The sequence below is a fragment of the Rhinoraja longicauda genome, chromosome 38, assembly GCF_053455715.1.
Source record: "Rhinoraja longicauda isolate Sanriku21f chromosome 38, sRhiLon1.1, whole genome shotgun sequence".
Lineage (NCBI taxonomy): Eukaryota > Metazoa > Chordata > Chondrichthyes > Rajiformes > Arhynchobatidae > Rhinoraja > Rhinoraja longicauda.
In genome coordinates this window covers 3,872,833-3,887,154 of record NC_135990.1, presented here as the reverse complement: position 1 = coordinate 3,887,154, position 14,322 = coordinate 3,872,833, and the positions used below count along the sequence as shown (strand labels likewise).

General features: G+C 48.3%; 1 protein-coding gene across 5 annotated transcripts in view; it reads right to left on the bottom strand.

Annotated features, from left to right (window-relative positions):
- Window positions 1-14,322, bottom strand: part of LOC144610999 (protein mono-ADP-ribosyltransferase PARP6) — a 122,312-nt gene that overhangs the window by 32,952 nt on the left and 75,038 nt on the right. For all 5 annotated transcript variants that reach the window (XR_013549467.1, XM_078430087.1, XM_078430084.1 and 2 more), the window contains exons 9-14: window positions 13,046-13,112; window positions 11,099-11,248; window positions 8,559-8,709; window positions 6,638-6,691; window positions 4,744-4,839; window positions 85-177 (exon numbers count right to left, since the gene is read on the bottom strand). Coding sequence is in view for 4 of the 5 variants with exons in the window: in XM_078430087.1 (XP_078286213.1) it covers window positions 85-177; window positions 4,744-4,839; window positions 6,638-6,691; window positions 8,559-8,709; window positions 11,099-11,248; window positions 13,046-13,112 (611 nt within the window). In the remaining variant the exon portion in view is untranslated. The remainder of the gene's footprint in view (window positions 1-84; window positions 178-4,743; window positions 4,840-6,637; window positions 6,692-8,558; window positions 8,710-11,098; window positions 11,249-13,045; window positions 13,113-14,322) is intronic.

The window sequence follows — 14,322 nt, the reverse complement described above, 5'->3', positions numbered from 1 at the left end:
CCTGGGACCCTGGTCTCGACGGCTTAGGTGTGGAACTTCACCACGCATCCCGTCTCTGGGTCCGCTCCAACCCGGTTTACCCACCTCTGCTCCTGTGGCCACCTCCTCCGCCGCGCCAGACATCACTCCGAGCGTGTAGAATGAGAAAACACAGAGCTCCCGTGTGCACACAGCAGGCTGGGTGGTAGCGGAGGGAAGAAAGAAAATGGTCAGGCCTACAACTAGAGACCAATCCGCTGTACTCATCAGGAAAGAGTGCCGCAGAGTGCCGTGGAGAACAGCCACCTGTGGTCTTTTCGCTGATTAGTTGCATGCAAACAAAAAGCTTTTCACTGTACCTCGGTACACGTAACAATAACAAACTAAACCAAACTACTCAGTAAGTCCAGATGCCAGGTTAGGAGGTGATTGAGTCAGGCAAGAAACATTTGACAATAGACAATAGGTGCAGGAGGAGGCCATTCGGCTCTTCGAGCCAGCACCGCCATTCAATGTGATCATGGCTGATCATTCTCAATCAGTACCCTGTTCCTGCCTTCTCCCCATACCCCCTGACTCCGCTATCCTTAAGAGCTCTATCCAGCTCTCTCTTGAATGCATTCAGATAATTGGTCTCCACTGCCTTCTGAGGCAGAGAATTCCACAGATTCACAACTCTCTGACTGAACCACAGATTCACAACTCTCTGACTGAAACATTTGAGACATGTAGATAGACACAAAATGCTGGAGTAACTCAGCGGGTCAGGCAGCATCTCTGTAGAGGAGGAATGGGTGATGTTTCGGGTCGAGACCCTTCTTCAGACTGAGAGGGAAACACAGATACAGAATGTAAGGTGTGAAAAGGAGACATCAAAGAGGACGAAACATGTAGTGCAGGAAAGAACTGCGGATGCTGGTTTAAATCGGTTAGACACAAAACGCTGGAGTAACTCAGCGGGACAGGCAGCATCTCTGGAGAAAAGGAATGGGTGACGTTTCGGGTCTGAAGAAGGGTCTTGACTTCAGAGATGCTGCCTGTTTAGACAAGACATATAGCTTGGCGAAGGTCATGTGGGCAACAAGCTAGTAGTTTCCCCACTGATCAGAGAATCCGGACAGCAGTGGGGAGCTAACAGCCTCAGAACAGATGAGACTATTGGAAAAGTAACAGTGTATTTTTAAATGTCAACATGACAAATTTACTTGAGATGGTTTGGCCCAGATTTTAAAGGTGTACATGAAAATGTAATTGTCAGGAGGTTAGGAAGCAGGTAAGGGACCAGTATGACCATTAATGAGAAATTGCAGATGTGACAAAACGGAGCGAATAAAACCAAGTGCTCTAAGCACCCCCGGTTGACACGTAATGGATGCAGAATGTGTTAATATACCTTTGGGAATGTCAATCCATACCTGGAAACCAAGAGTGTGTGTGCACTAAGCTGAGGTTGTGTGTGGAGGTGCGTGTGTGTGTATTGATGTCTGCGTGTGAGTGTGAGGTTGATGGCATGTGTAGAGTGCATGGTCATGTGAAATGTGTGTGTTTCCTTGCGTGTGTCTGTTTCCTTGCGTGTGTGTTTCTTTGCGTGTGTGTGCTTCCTTGCGTGTGTGTATCTCCTTTCATGTGTCTGTTTCCTTGTGTGTGTGTGTTTCCTTGCGTGTGTGTGTCTCCTTGCGTGTGTGTGTCTCTTTGCGTGTGTGTGTGTCTCCTTGTGTGTGTGTGTCTCCTTGCGTGTGTGTGTTTCCTTGCATGTGTGTGTCTCCTTGCGTGTGTGTGTTTCCTTGCGTGTGTGTTTCCTTGCGTGTGTGTGTTTCCTTGTGTGTGTGTGTCTCAGTGCGTGTATCTCCTTGCGTGTGTGTGTCTCCTTGCATGTGTGTATCTCCTTGCATGTGTGCTTCCTTGTGTGTGTGTTTCCTTGCGTGTGTGTGTCTCCTTGTGTGTGTGTGTCTCCTTGCGTGTGTGTGTTTCCTTGCGTGTGTGTGTCTCCTTGCCTGTGTGTGTTTCCTTGCGTGTGTGTGTTTCCTTGCGTGTGTGTGGCTCCTTGCGTGTGTGTGTCTCCTTGCGTGTGTGTGTTTCCTTTCGTGTGTGTGTCTCCTTGCGTGTGTGTGTTTCCTTGCGTGTGTGTGTTTCCTTGCGTGTGTGTGTCTCCTTGCGTGTGTGTGTTTCCTTGCATGTGTGTGTGTTTCCTTGCGTGTGTGTGTGTGTCTCCCTGTGTGTGTGTGTATCTCCGTGTGTGTGTGTTTCCTTGTGTGTGTGTGTTTCCTTGCGTGTGTGTCTCCTTGTGTGTGTGTGTCTCCTTGCGTGTGTGTTTCCTTGCGTGTGTGTGTCTCCTTGCCTGTGTGTGTTTCCTTGCGTGTGTGTGTTTCCTTGCGTGTGTGTGGCTCCTTGCGTGTGTGTGTCTCCTTGCGTGTGTGTGTTTCCTTGCGTGTGTGTGTCTCCTTGCGTGTGTGTGTTTCCTTGCGTGTGTGTGTTTCCTTGCGTGTGTGTGTCTCCTTGCGTGTGTGTGTTTCCTTGCATGTGTGTGTTTCCTTGCGTGTGTGTGTGTGTCTCCCTGTGTGTGTGTGTATCTCCGTGTGTGTGTGTTTCCTTGTGTGTGTGTGTGTTTCCTTGCGTGTGTGTGTCTCCTTGCGTGTGTGTGTTTCGTTGCGTGTGTGTGTGTTTCCTTGCATGTGTGTGTCTCCCTGTGTGTGTGTGTGTCTCCTTGTGTGTGTGTTTCCTTGTGTGTGTGTGTCCTTGCGTGTGCGTGTTTCCTTGCGTGTGCGTGTTTCCTTGCCTGTGTGTGTTTCCTTGTGTGTGTGTGTTTCCTTGCGTTCGCATGTGTGAGCACACGTGCGTGTTGTACACGTGCATTTACCAACATGTGAGATTATCTTCCCCCTCATCATTTTACTTTTGCTTAAAAATGATCTATTGTATCAACTGATTCGTGTTTATAAACTTTCAATGAAAATCCTCTGCTTCTCTTTAATCAGAGGAAGCAAATACAAGTCTGAGACAATAGACAATAGACAATAGGTGCAGGAGGAGGCCATTCGGCACTTCGAGCCAGCACCGCCATTCAATGTAATCATGGCTGATCATTCTCAATCAGTACCCCGTTCCTGCCTTCTCCCCATACCCCCTGACTCCGCTATCCTTAAGAGCTCTATCCAGCTCTCTCTTGAATACATTCAGAGAATTGGCCTCCACTGCCTTCTGAGGCAGAGAATTCCACAGATTCACAACTCTCTGACTGAAAAGGTTTTTCCTCATCTCAGTTCTAAATGGCCTACCCCTTATTCTTAAACTGTGGCCCCTTGTTCTAAGGATGTGAACATATCACAGATCAGATTCCTGGGCTAATGTGGAAACGTTTATGGGCTACGGGTTCCTTCGGATTCCCGCACGTGTGTGAAGGGACATTGTGCAAACGTCCCAGTGGGCAGAAGTTCTGACCATGTTGACAAACTTTGGGATAGCCGCCACAGCCAGACATAAAGGCAGCTTTTTCCCCACGAGCAGTTGGTCTACTCAACAGCCAAAAATATGTAAGAAAATAACTGCAGATGCTGGTACAAATCGAAGGTAAATATTTCACAAAATGCTGGAGTAACTCAGCAGGTCAGGCAGCATCTCAGGAGAGAAGGAATGGGTGACGTTTCGGGTCCAGACCCTTCTTCAGACGAGCCAAAAGTATGTAGCCTCTTTTTATTCTGGTATTTTATTTTCAAATGTTTAAATTATAATTGTTTTATTTTTAATTGTCTACTGTATCTCGTGTTTTTACCCTTGCGACCAAAGCACCAAGGCAAATTTCTTGTATGTATACATACTTGACTGAAGAAGGGTCTCGACCCGAAACTTCGCCCATTCCTTCTCTCCTGAGATGCTGCCTGTCCCGCTGAGTTACTCCAGCATTTTGTGAATAAACACCTTCGATTTGTACCAGCATCTGCAGTTATTTTCTTATACTTGACGAACAACATTTATTCAATTCAATTCTAAAGTTTGCCACTATTCCATAACTCCACGATCCTGGCTTGAGTCAAGATTATCAAAACAGGTTAATCTCCACTCAACATAGACACAAAATGCTGGAGTAACTCAGTGGGTCAGGCAGCATCTCGGGAGAAAAGGAAAAGGTGACATTTCAGGTCGAGACCCTGCCTCAGACTCAATAGGAAAGACGTTCTTGCCATAGAGGGAGTACAGAGAAGGTTCACCAGATTGATCTCTGGGATGGCAGGACTTTCATATGAAGAAAGACTGGATAGACTAGGCTTGTACTCGCTGGAATTTAGAAGACTGAGGGGGGATCTTATAGAAACATATAAAATTCTTAAGGGGTTGGAGAGGCTAGATGCGGGAAGATTGTTCCCGATGTTGGGGAAGTCCAGAACCAGGGGTCACAGCTTAAGGATAAGGGGGAAGTCTTTTAGGACCGAGATGAAAAAACATTTCTTCACACAGAGAGTGGTGAGTCTGTGGAATTCTCTGCCACAGAAGGTAGTTGAGGCCAGTTCATTGGCTATATTTAAGAGGGAGTTAGATGTGGTCCTTGTGGCTAAAGGGATCAGGGGGTATGGAGAGAAGGCAGGTACGGGATACTGAGCTGGATGATCAGCCATGATCATATTGAATGGCGGTGCAGGCTCGAAGGGCTGAATGGCCTACTCCTGCACCTATTTTCTATGTTTCTATGTTTCAGGTCGAGACCTTGCCTCAGACTCAATCTCTACTCTATGTCTGCCTTACCGCAAAGACCAATTCAATAACACTCACCTTTAGCATTGAACCATTCTGGAAGACATGCTGTTCATCACACACAACGCAGTATTCATTCAACGTGGGAATCCTTTGCTCTGCATACTTCATGGTCTGAACACGAACGTGAAGATATAAATGAATCTCCATGTAATCAAGTGAATTCTTCAAGACACTCGTCAACATTGTCAACATGCATTAAATTCAAGTCAAGTCAAGTCAAGTTTATTTGTCACGTACACATACACGATGTGCAGTGAAATGAAAGTGGCAATGCCTGCGGGTTGTGCACAAAAAAGAATTACAGTTACAGCATATAAATAAAGTTAATAAAGTTACTATAGTGTAGACAAAATTTAGTCTCTGGAGTTATAAAAGTTGACAGTCCTGATGGCCTGTGGGAAGAAACTCCGTCTCAATCTCTCCGTTTTTACAGCGTGACAGCGGAGGCGTTTGCCTGACCGTAGCATCTGGAACAGTCCGTTACTGGGGTGGTAGGGGTCCCTCATGATCTTGCTTGCTCTGGATCTGCACCTCCTGATGTATAGGTCCTGCAGGGGGACGAGTGTAGTTCCCATGGTGCGTTCTGCCGAACGCACTACTCTCTGCAGGGCCATCCTGTCCTGGGCAGAGCTGTTCCCAAACCAGACTGTAATGTTGCCGGACAGGATGCTCTCTACAGCCCCAGAGTAGAAGCAATGAAGGATCCTCAGAGACCCTCTGAATTTCCTCAGCTGTCTAAGGTGGTAAAGGCGCTGCTTTGCCTTACCCACCAGTGCGGCAATGTGCGTTGCCCATGTCAGATCCTCTGTGATGTGGACTCCCAAGTATTTAAAACTGCTCACCCTATCCACAGTAGACCCATTTATCTCCAGTGGCGTGTACGTCCTTGGATATTTAGCCCTTCTAAATTGTCGTAATAGATGGGGGGGGGGGGAAGGAAGGGAACACTATTCATTTGGATAGACACAAAGTGCTGGAGTAACTCAGTGGGTTAGGCTGCCTGACTATAGAGTCATAGAGAGATCACCCCTCATCTTTCCACGCACGCATATTTAAACTTTAAACCTATGTCCTCTGGTTCTCGACTCCCCTACTCAGGGCAAGGGCCATCGTGAGTCTGCCCCATCTATTCCTCTCCTGATTTTGTCCACCTCTATGATGTCACCCCTCATCCTCCTGCGCTCCTAAAGTCCCAGCCTGCTCAACCTCTCTCTGTAGCTCAGGCCCTCGTGTTCTGGCAACATCCTTGTAAAATTTCTATGCACCCTTTCCAGTTTGACAACATTTTTCCTATAACATGATGCCCAGAACTGAACACCATGCTCTAAATGTGGCCTCACCAACATCTTTTATAATTGCAACATGACCTCCCAACCTCTCCACTCAATATTCTGACTACAACACTCCCCAGAGGCCTACCATTCACTGTGTAGGTCCTGCACGTGTTAGTCTTCTCTGTGTCTCCCTCTCTCGTCACTCTCAATCTGAATAGACAATAGGTGCAGGAGGAGGCCATTCGGCCCTTCGAGCCAGCACCGCCATTCAATGTGATCATGGCTGATCATTCTCAATCAGTACCCCCGTTCCTGCCTTCTCCCCATACCCCCTGACTCCGCTATCCTTAAGAGCTCTATCTAGCTCTCTCTTGAATGCATTCAGTGAATTGGCCTCCACTGCCTTCTGAGGCAGAGAATTCCACAGATTCACAACTCTCTGACTGAAAAAGGTTTTCCTCATCTCCGATTTAAATGACCTACCCCTTATTCTTAAACTGTGGCCCCTGAAGAAGGGTCTCGACCCAAAACGTCACCCATTCCTTCTCTCCAGAGATGCTGCCTGTCCCGCTGAGTTACTCCAGCATTTTGTGTCTATAATGAGTTTAATTAAAAAACTATTTGCTTGAACTTACCTGTACGAGAAAGCCATATTCTAACGTTGGAATGTTCTTACAATGACTCCCGGCCTGTGAATAAATTGCGGAAGAAACAGAATTATTGAATGATAAATGAATACTAGTCATAGTGAATCAATCACAATGACACATAAACACCACAGACAATCTCATGTATTACCAGGCACATAGTTTAGTTTGGAGATATAGGCCCTAACTAGCTCTTAGGGCTAACGGAATCAAGGGGTATGGGGATAAGGCAGGAACGGAGTACTGATTTTGGATGATCAGCCATGATCATATTGAATGGCGGTGCAGGCTCGAAGGGCTGAATGGCCTACTCCTGCACCTATTTTCTATGTTTCTATCAATCTGCACCTTAAAACCATCCATCGACTTGGCCTCCACAGCCTCCTGGGGGGATGAATTCCACAAGTTGAACCCTACCGAACAAAATATCTAAATAGTATAAGAAAATAACTGCAGATGCTGGTACAAATCGATTTATTCACAAAATGCTGGAGTAAGTCAGCGGGTCAGGCAGCATCTCGGGAGAGAAGGAATGGGTGACGTTTCGGGTCGAGTCTGAAGAAGGGTCTCGGCCCGAAACGTCACCCATTCCTTCTCTCCCGAGATGCTGCCTGACCTGCTGAGTTACTCCAGCATTTTGTGAATAAATTGAAAATATCCAAATACTCGGAATGCTATCCCATGGTCTCCGTCACCCCTCTCGTCACCCCTCTCCGCCTACTGACAGCTCGCGGCCCCGCCAACCGCACGCAGCGCCACGAACGGAGGGCTTTCAAAAGCACCAGGGGCTGCAGATACCGGGGTCAAAGCAAAGGACGCACAAGGTGCTGGGATACTGGAAAAAACCTGGGACGTCTTCCTGCATGGGAAGTGCTCCTGGTGGCCGGGCGAGGAGAGGGGAGGAACATCGGTTCACGGGCCGATTTGATCGAAGGCGACGGAGGAAGACCCTGCAGGAGCCTGGGCTTCCCCGGATCGGGAGCCGTTCCATTAGACCACGCGCGCGGGCTGACCAGATTTTGGACTTTTGGAAATGGTGCCAACACATGGCCTTGGTCGCATGTCAAGGTGCACATGCGACCAAATAAAGCACCATTGAACCACTGAATCAGTATTTCCAAACATTCTCCTGGTGGATTAACAGAGTTTTACTCCACTGCAGGATAATAACTGCAGATGCTGGTACAAATCGAAGGTATCACAAGATGCTGGAGTAACTCAGCGGGTCAGGCAGCATCTCAGGAGAGACGGAATGGGTGACGTTTCGGGTCGAGACCCTTCTTCAGACTGATGTCAGGGGAGGGGGCGGGACAATGAAAGGATGTAGTTGGAGACAGGAAGACAGTGGGAGAACTGGGAAGGGGGAGGGGAAAGAGAGGGACCGAGGAGCTATCTGAAGTTGGAGAAGTCAATGTTCACACCGCTGGGTTGTAAGCTGCCCAAGCGAAATATCAGATGCTGTTCCTCCAATTTGCGGTGGGCCTCACTATGACAATGGAGGAGGCCCATGACAGAAAGGTCAGACTGGGAGTGGGAGGGGGAGTTGAAGTGCCGAGCCACCGGGAGATCAGGTTGGTTAAGACTTTTTAGATTTTTTAGATTTAGAGATACAGTGCGGAAACAGGCCCTTCGGCCCACCGGGTCCGCGCCGCCCAGCAATCCCCACACATTAACACTATCCTACACACACTAGGGACAATTTTTTAAAACATTTACCCAGTCAATTAACCTACATACCTGTACGTCTTTGGAGTGTGGGAGGAAACCAAAGATCTCGGAGAAAACCCACGCAGGTCTCGGGGAGAACGCACAAACTCCGTACAGACAGCGCCCATAGACTGAGGCAGACTACAGGCAGACTGAGCTAAGGGGACTACATTGCAGCTCAGTTACACTGGCTGGGGCTTACCTGATTTGCAGAGGGGTATCCAAAGAGGTCAGGCTTGGGGGTTTTCATAGTGCAAGAGATGGAACGGTTAATAATGCGATTGACTCGAAGATCCGGTACCCCAAGCTTACTCTTTAGTACAGAGTCCTGTATGAGAGGAAAGCTCGGAGATCTACAAAGAGAAACAGAGTTTAGTTTAGTTTATTACTAAATTCACAAGGTTACAATGAAAGGCTCTTTGTTACGAGCTATCCAGTCAGTGAATAAGACTGTACATGATCACAATCAAGTCATCCACCGAGGACAGATACAGGATAAAGGGGATAATGTTTAGTGCAAGATAAAGTCCGATGAAACAAAGTTCGAAGGTGTCCAATGAGGTAGATGGGAGTTAGGACCGCTCTCGAGTTGGTGATAGGATGGTTCAATTTCCTGATTAAAGCTGGGAAGAAACTATTCCTGAATCTGGAGGTGGGTTTTCACACTTCTGTACCTCTTGCCTGATGGGAGAAGAGACATTGGCAAGGATGAGACTGCCCTCGCAGCTGCGGCTTGCCTGCAGTCCGTTGTCTTTTGTGTTTTTTTGTTGTTTTTGTCTTAATTGTAGTTTAAATATGATGTAGTGGTTGCAGTTGTGAGTTATGTGGAGGGGGGGGGGGGTGAGAACGGAGACCCGACCTTTGTTTTCTGTGTAGTGTCTCCGTTCCCGCTGCGGCCTACCATCGGCCATGCACCTGGAGCTGGTGGGTTCCGGCTGGGACCACCTGGTTCGCAGAGCCCGCGGCCCGGACTCACCACCTGCGGCGCTGGCTGCCTTCGGATGCTGCGGGAGCGGCTGCGACTCGTCTCCGGAGGCTCCGGCGCGGGCCGCGTGGACGTCGGAAACCCGCAGGCCACTGGGTGGGGGCCGACATCGGGAGCTCCGGCAGCGGCAGCGTCTTCGCCCGCCCCGAATCGCGGGGCTTGGGTCGGCCCGCCGCGGACCTTTCACCGTCCGGCACGGCCTGGAATAGGCTGCGGGATTTTCTCCGCCCGGCGGGGGCTTCAATGTTGGGAGCCCCGACCGCCCCTACGTGGCAACTTCAACCGCCTGACCGCGGGAGAAGACGGCAGGGAAGAGAAAAATACATTCTGGCCTTCCATCACAGTGAGGAGGGACTGGAGGAGACTCACTGTGATGGATGTTTCTTTTGTTTGGTGTTTGGTTATGATTGTTTGTGTTATTGCATTTTTATTGATTATTCGTATTGGTCTTATTGTTGAACTGCGGATAATTTTTCATTTCACTGCACATTTATGTGTATGTGACAAATAAATTGACTATTGACTATTGATTGATGATGCTGCTGGCCTTTCCGAGGCAGCGTGAAGTGTAGATGGAGTCAATGGAAGGGAGGAGGTTGGTTTGCGTCTGGGCTGGGCTCTGCAATTTCTTGCAGTCTTGGATGGAGTCAGTGGGTCAACAGTAGTGTTTGTTAATAACATTTTGTGGACAACTATACTTTCAATCTGGTAAACACTCTTTGCTTAAAGACCTGATGATTCTAACAACCAATGCTGATAACTTATTGATCACCACAGTTGAATAGGGTTACGATAGGATAAACATCTTGGAAAAGCTTGAAAGAAAAACATTATCCATCATTAGTACACAATGGAATCACTTTCAAACCAAATTCCCCAGAACCTCAATTGCATAACACTTTATCTCCCAATGATAAAGCATCTTTTCTGGCTCATTGTGTGTTCTTTTCTGGCTCATTTGAAGTCTCACTGGAAATTCAACCAGGCGATCCCACCCCCAGTATCAGTTGCACCCATAATCTGACTTCATGTTGAGGGCAATATTATTCACCAGGGTACATTTATTTTGGAGCATGATAGAGGAACATGTACCAAGTTGCCCCAGTGGCTTTCATTGGATGCTCTTGCCCGATGCTCTATTCTCAATAGGATCTTGCCCGCTCATTGATATCCAATGTTTCTTTAGTTTAGAATTTTCACAGCGTGGAACAGGACCTTTGACCCGCTGAGTCCATGCTGACCAACAATCACCTACAGACTAGTTCCATTCTACACACTAGGGACAGTTACAAAAGCCAATTAACCGACACTTCACCTTAGCTCTATCGCCTCTTAGCAAGTCCACAGGCCAGTTCCATCAGCTCCTTCATAGATAGAGCTCTTAAGGATAGCGGAGGTATTTATTCACAAAATGCTGGAATAACTCAGCAGGTCAGGCAGCATCTCGGGAGAGAAGGAATGGGTGACGTTTCGGGTCGAGACCCTTCTTCAGCTCTTAAGGATAGCGGAGTCAGGGGGTATGGGGAAAAGGCAGGAACGGGGTACTGATTGAGAATGATCAGCCATGATCACATTGAATGGCGGTGCTGGCTCGAAGGGCCGAATGGCCTCCTCCTGCACCTATTGTCTATTAGCTAAGTGATAGGAGCAGAATTAGGCCATTCGGCCCATCAGGTCTACTCCGCTATTCAATCACGGTTGATATATCTCTCCCTCCTAACCCCATTCTCCTGCCTTGTCCCCACAACCACCCTTACTTTGGGATGGGAGAGAAGATGCTGAGCCCTGATCGGAATTTCTTCACCGCCCCGCTGGATTTGAACCAACTCTGCCTCTTCTCCTGCTGGTGCTTCAGGAAGTCATTGTTGAGGTGCTTCCACTGCTGAGATGTAAACATTCCCAGGATTCTGCAAAACACAAAGCACAAGACGTTGACCATTGTATTACCTCCTCGCCTCGTCACTCAGTAGGGACACAGGCCATTCGGTCCATCACCCCCACACTGACCATTGGTCCTAGCTGCATTCATCCCATCTTCCAGGCCTTGGCCCAGACCCTTCTATACCTAATTCAGTCAGGAACCTGTCTCGACACTTCCTAAATGCTGTCAGTGACTCCATGTCTACCAATCCCTCTGGGTATATGTTCCAAGGTGTCATAGAATCACACAGCATGGAATCATAGACCAGATATACGTGGCTTATTCCACGACTTACACAAGGGTTACATTCCGTGAGCCTTTACCTCCAACACCGGGTCTCCGGCGCTGCAAGCACTGTAAGGCAGCAACTCTACCGCTGAGCCGCCATGCCGCCCAGGTTTAGTTTAGTTTTTTAGTTTAGTTTAAAGATACAGCGCGGAAACAGGCCCTTCGGCCCACTGGGTCCGCGCCGACCAGCGATCCCCGCACATTAGCATTATCTTACATCCACGAGGGACAATTTTTACATTTACCAAGCCAATTAACCCACAAACCTGTACGTCTTTTGGAGTGCTGGAGGAAACCGAAGATCTCGGAGAAATCCCATGCAGGTCACGGGGAGAACGTACAAACTCCGTACAGACGGCACCCGTAGTCGGGATCGAACCCGGGTCTCCGGCGCTGCATTCGCTGTAAGGCAGCAACTCTACCGCTGCGCCACCGTGACCGCCCAGGTAATGATCAGCTGCGGGATACACCCCCGGGGAACAAAGGTGGACGGGCGAGGGAAGGAGAGGGGAGAGGAGAGGAGAGGAGAGGGGAGGGGAGGGGAGGGGAGAGGAGAGGAGAGGAGAGGAGAGGAGAGGAGAGGAGAGGAGAGGAGAGGAGAGGAGAGGAGAGGAGAGGAGAGGAGAGGAGAGGAGAGGAGAGGAGAGGAGAGGAGAGGAGAGGAGAGGAGAGGAGAGGAGAGGAGAGGAGAGGAGAGGAGAGGAGAGGAGAGGAGAGGAGAGGAGAGGAGAGGAGAGGAGAGGAGAGGAGAGGGGAGAGGGGAGGAGAGGGGAGGGGAGGGGAGGAGAGGGGAGGAGAGGAGAGGAGAGGAGAGGAGAGGAGAGGAGAGGAGAGGAGAGTAGAGGAGAGGAGAGGAGAGGAGAGGAGAGGAGAGGAGAGGAGAGGAGAGGAGAGGAGAGGAGAGGAGAGGAGAGGAGAGGAGAGGGGAGGGGAGGGGAGGAGAGGAGAGGGGAGGAGAGGACGTCGGTCACTGGTCGACCAAGGAAGGCGAGGCGATGGCTGGAGGCCCTGCAGCAGCCTTGGTCTTGCCTGAATAGGGGACCGCTCATCGCAACTGGAGCGTGGACTGGACTTGGAAAATGTTGCCAAGCCATGGCGCCCATTGCATGCGGCCTCTGTAGACTATTTCTGTACAATTGCTAACCGGGGATGGTATGGCAATACTCCACTGGACCTTTAGCAAGAAAATAATTTCACTGTGCGTTTGCACTTTGCACATGTGACAATAATGCACAAATGAACCATTGAACCATTGGTGTGTAGGAAAAAAACTGCAGACGCTGGTTAAAATCGATGGTAGACACTCAATGCTGGAGTAACTCAGCGGGTCATGCAGCATCCCGGGAGAGAAGGAATGGGTGACGTTTCGGGTCGAGAGGTCTCCCATTCCTTCTCTCCCGAGATGCTACATGTGCCGCTGAGTTACTCCAGCATTGTGTGTCTACCATTGAATCAGAGCTGAGTATAGGTGCTTGGTGGGTGCTGAGATACTTACTTCTTTAGTTGTAATCCCAGACCAAATCCTTCTTTGTTGGACGGCTGGAAAACATCTACTGATGGCTCTGTTGGGTAATTAAAAAGCATTAGCATTATCCATTGACGTGGCCTCCAAAGCCGTCTGTGGCAATGAATCCACCAAACCCACAAGCAATGAATTTCAGATCATCATAGTACATTTTTTACGTCTATATTTTTCTTGCTTCTTTCACCCATCCCTTCAAATCTGTGTCCCCTGGTACTGGAACCATCCACCAAAGTGAACAGGTCTTGAACTAATCTTGGGGAGTTTTTATTTATTGAACTTTTTTGTTATCTACAAAAATGTGTGTATGCAGACCTGTTATTCTGCTGCAAGTAAGAATTTCATTGTTCTATTTCAGTATAGATGATAAATTCAACACTCTTGAGCACTTCCCTCTGGAAGGCGACTCCGGACTGTCAAAGCAGCCACAGCCAAGACATAAAAACGCCTTTTTTCCCGCAAGTAGTAGCTCTACTCAATAACCAAAAGTCTGTAATCTCTTTTTGCTCTGGATTATTTAACTCACATGTTTAAACCGTAATGTTGTATTCGTAATGTTTTAATGTTTTATGCTTTATTCTTAATTGTTCACTGTATGTTCGTGTTGTTACTTGCGGGCGGAGCACCAAGGCACTTTCCTTGTATGCGTTCGGCTGAACGCACCATGGGAACTACACTCGCCCCCCTGCAGGACCTATACATCAGGAGGTGCAGATCCAGAGCCAGCAAGATCATGAGGGACCCCTACCACCCCAGTAACGGACTGTTCCAGATGCTACGGTCAGGCAAACGCCTCCGCTGTCACGCTGTGAAAACGGAGAGGATGAGACGGAGTTTCTTCCCACAGGCCATCAGGACTGTCAACTTTTATAACTCCAGAGACTAAATTTTTGTCTACACTATAGTAACTTATTAACTTTATTTATATGCTGTAACTGTAATTCTTTTTTGTGCACAATCCGCAGGCATTGCCACTTTCATTTCACTGCACATCGTGTATGTGTACGTGACAAATAGACTTGACTTGACTTGACATACTTGGCCAATAAAATTATTCATTCATTCATTCTCTTGAATATCTTTAAGGACTTTAATTTTCAAGGTGCTATATAAATATAGCATGTAATTATGTATCTGAGAGGAGTGCTATATTAACTCAAATTAATATTAAATGACAGTTCCTCTCTCTAGTCCTTCACGCTCAAGAGTAACTTGTTTCCACTCAGCTCAGTATGGGTACTGAGGTGGGC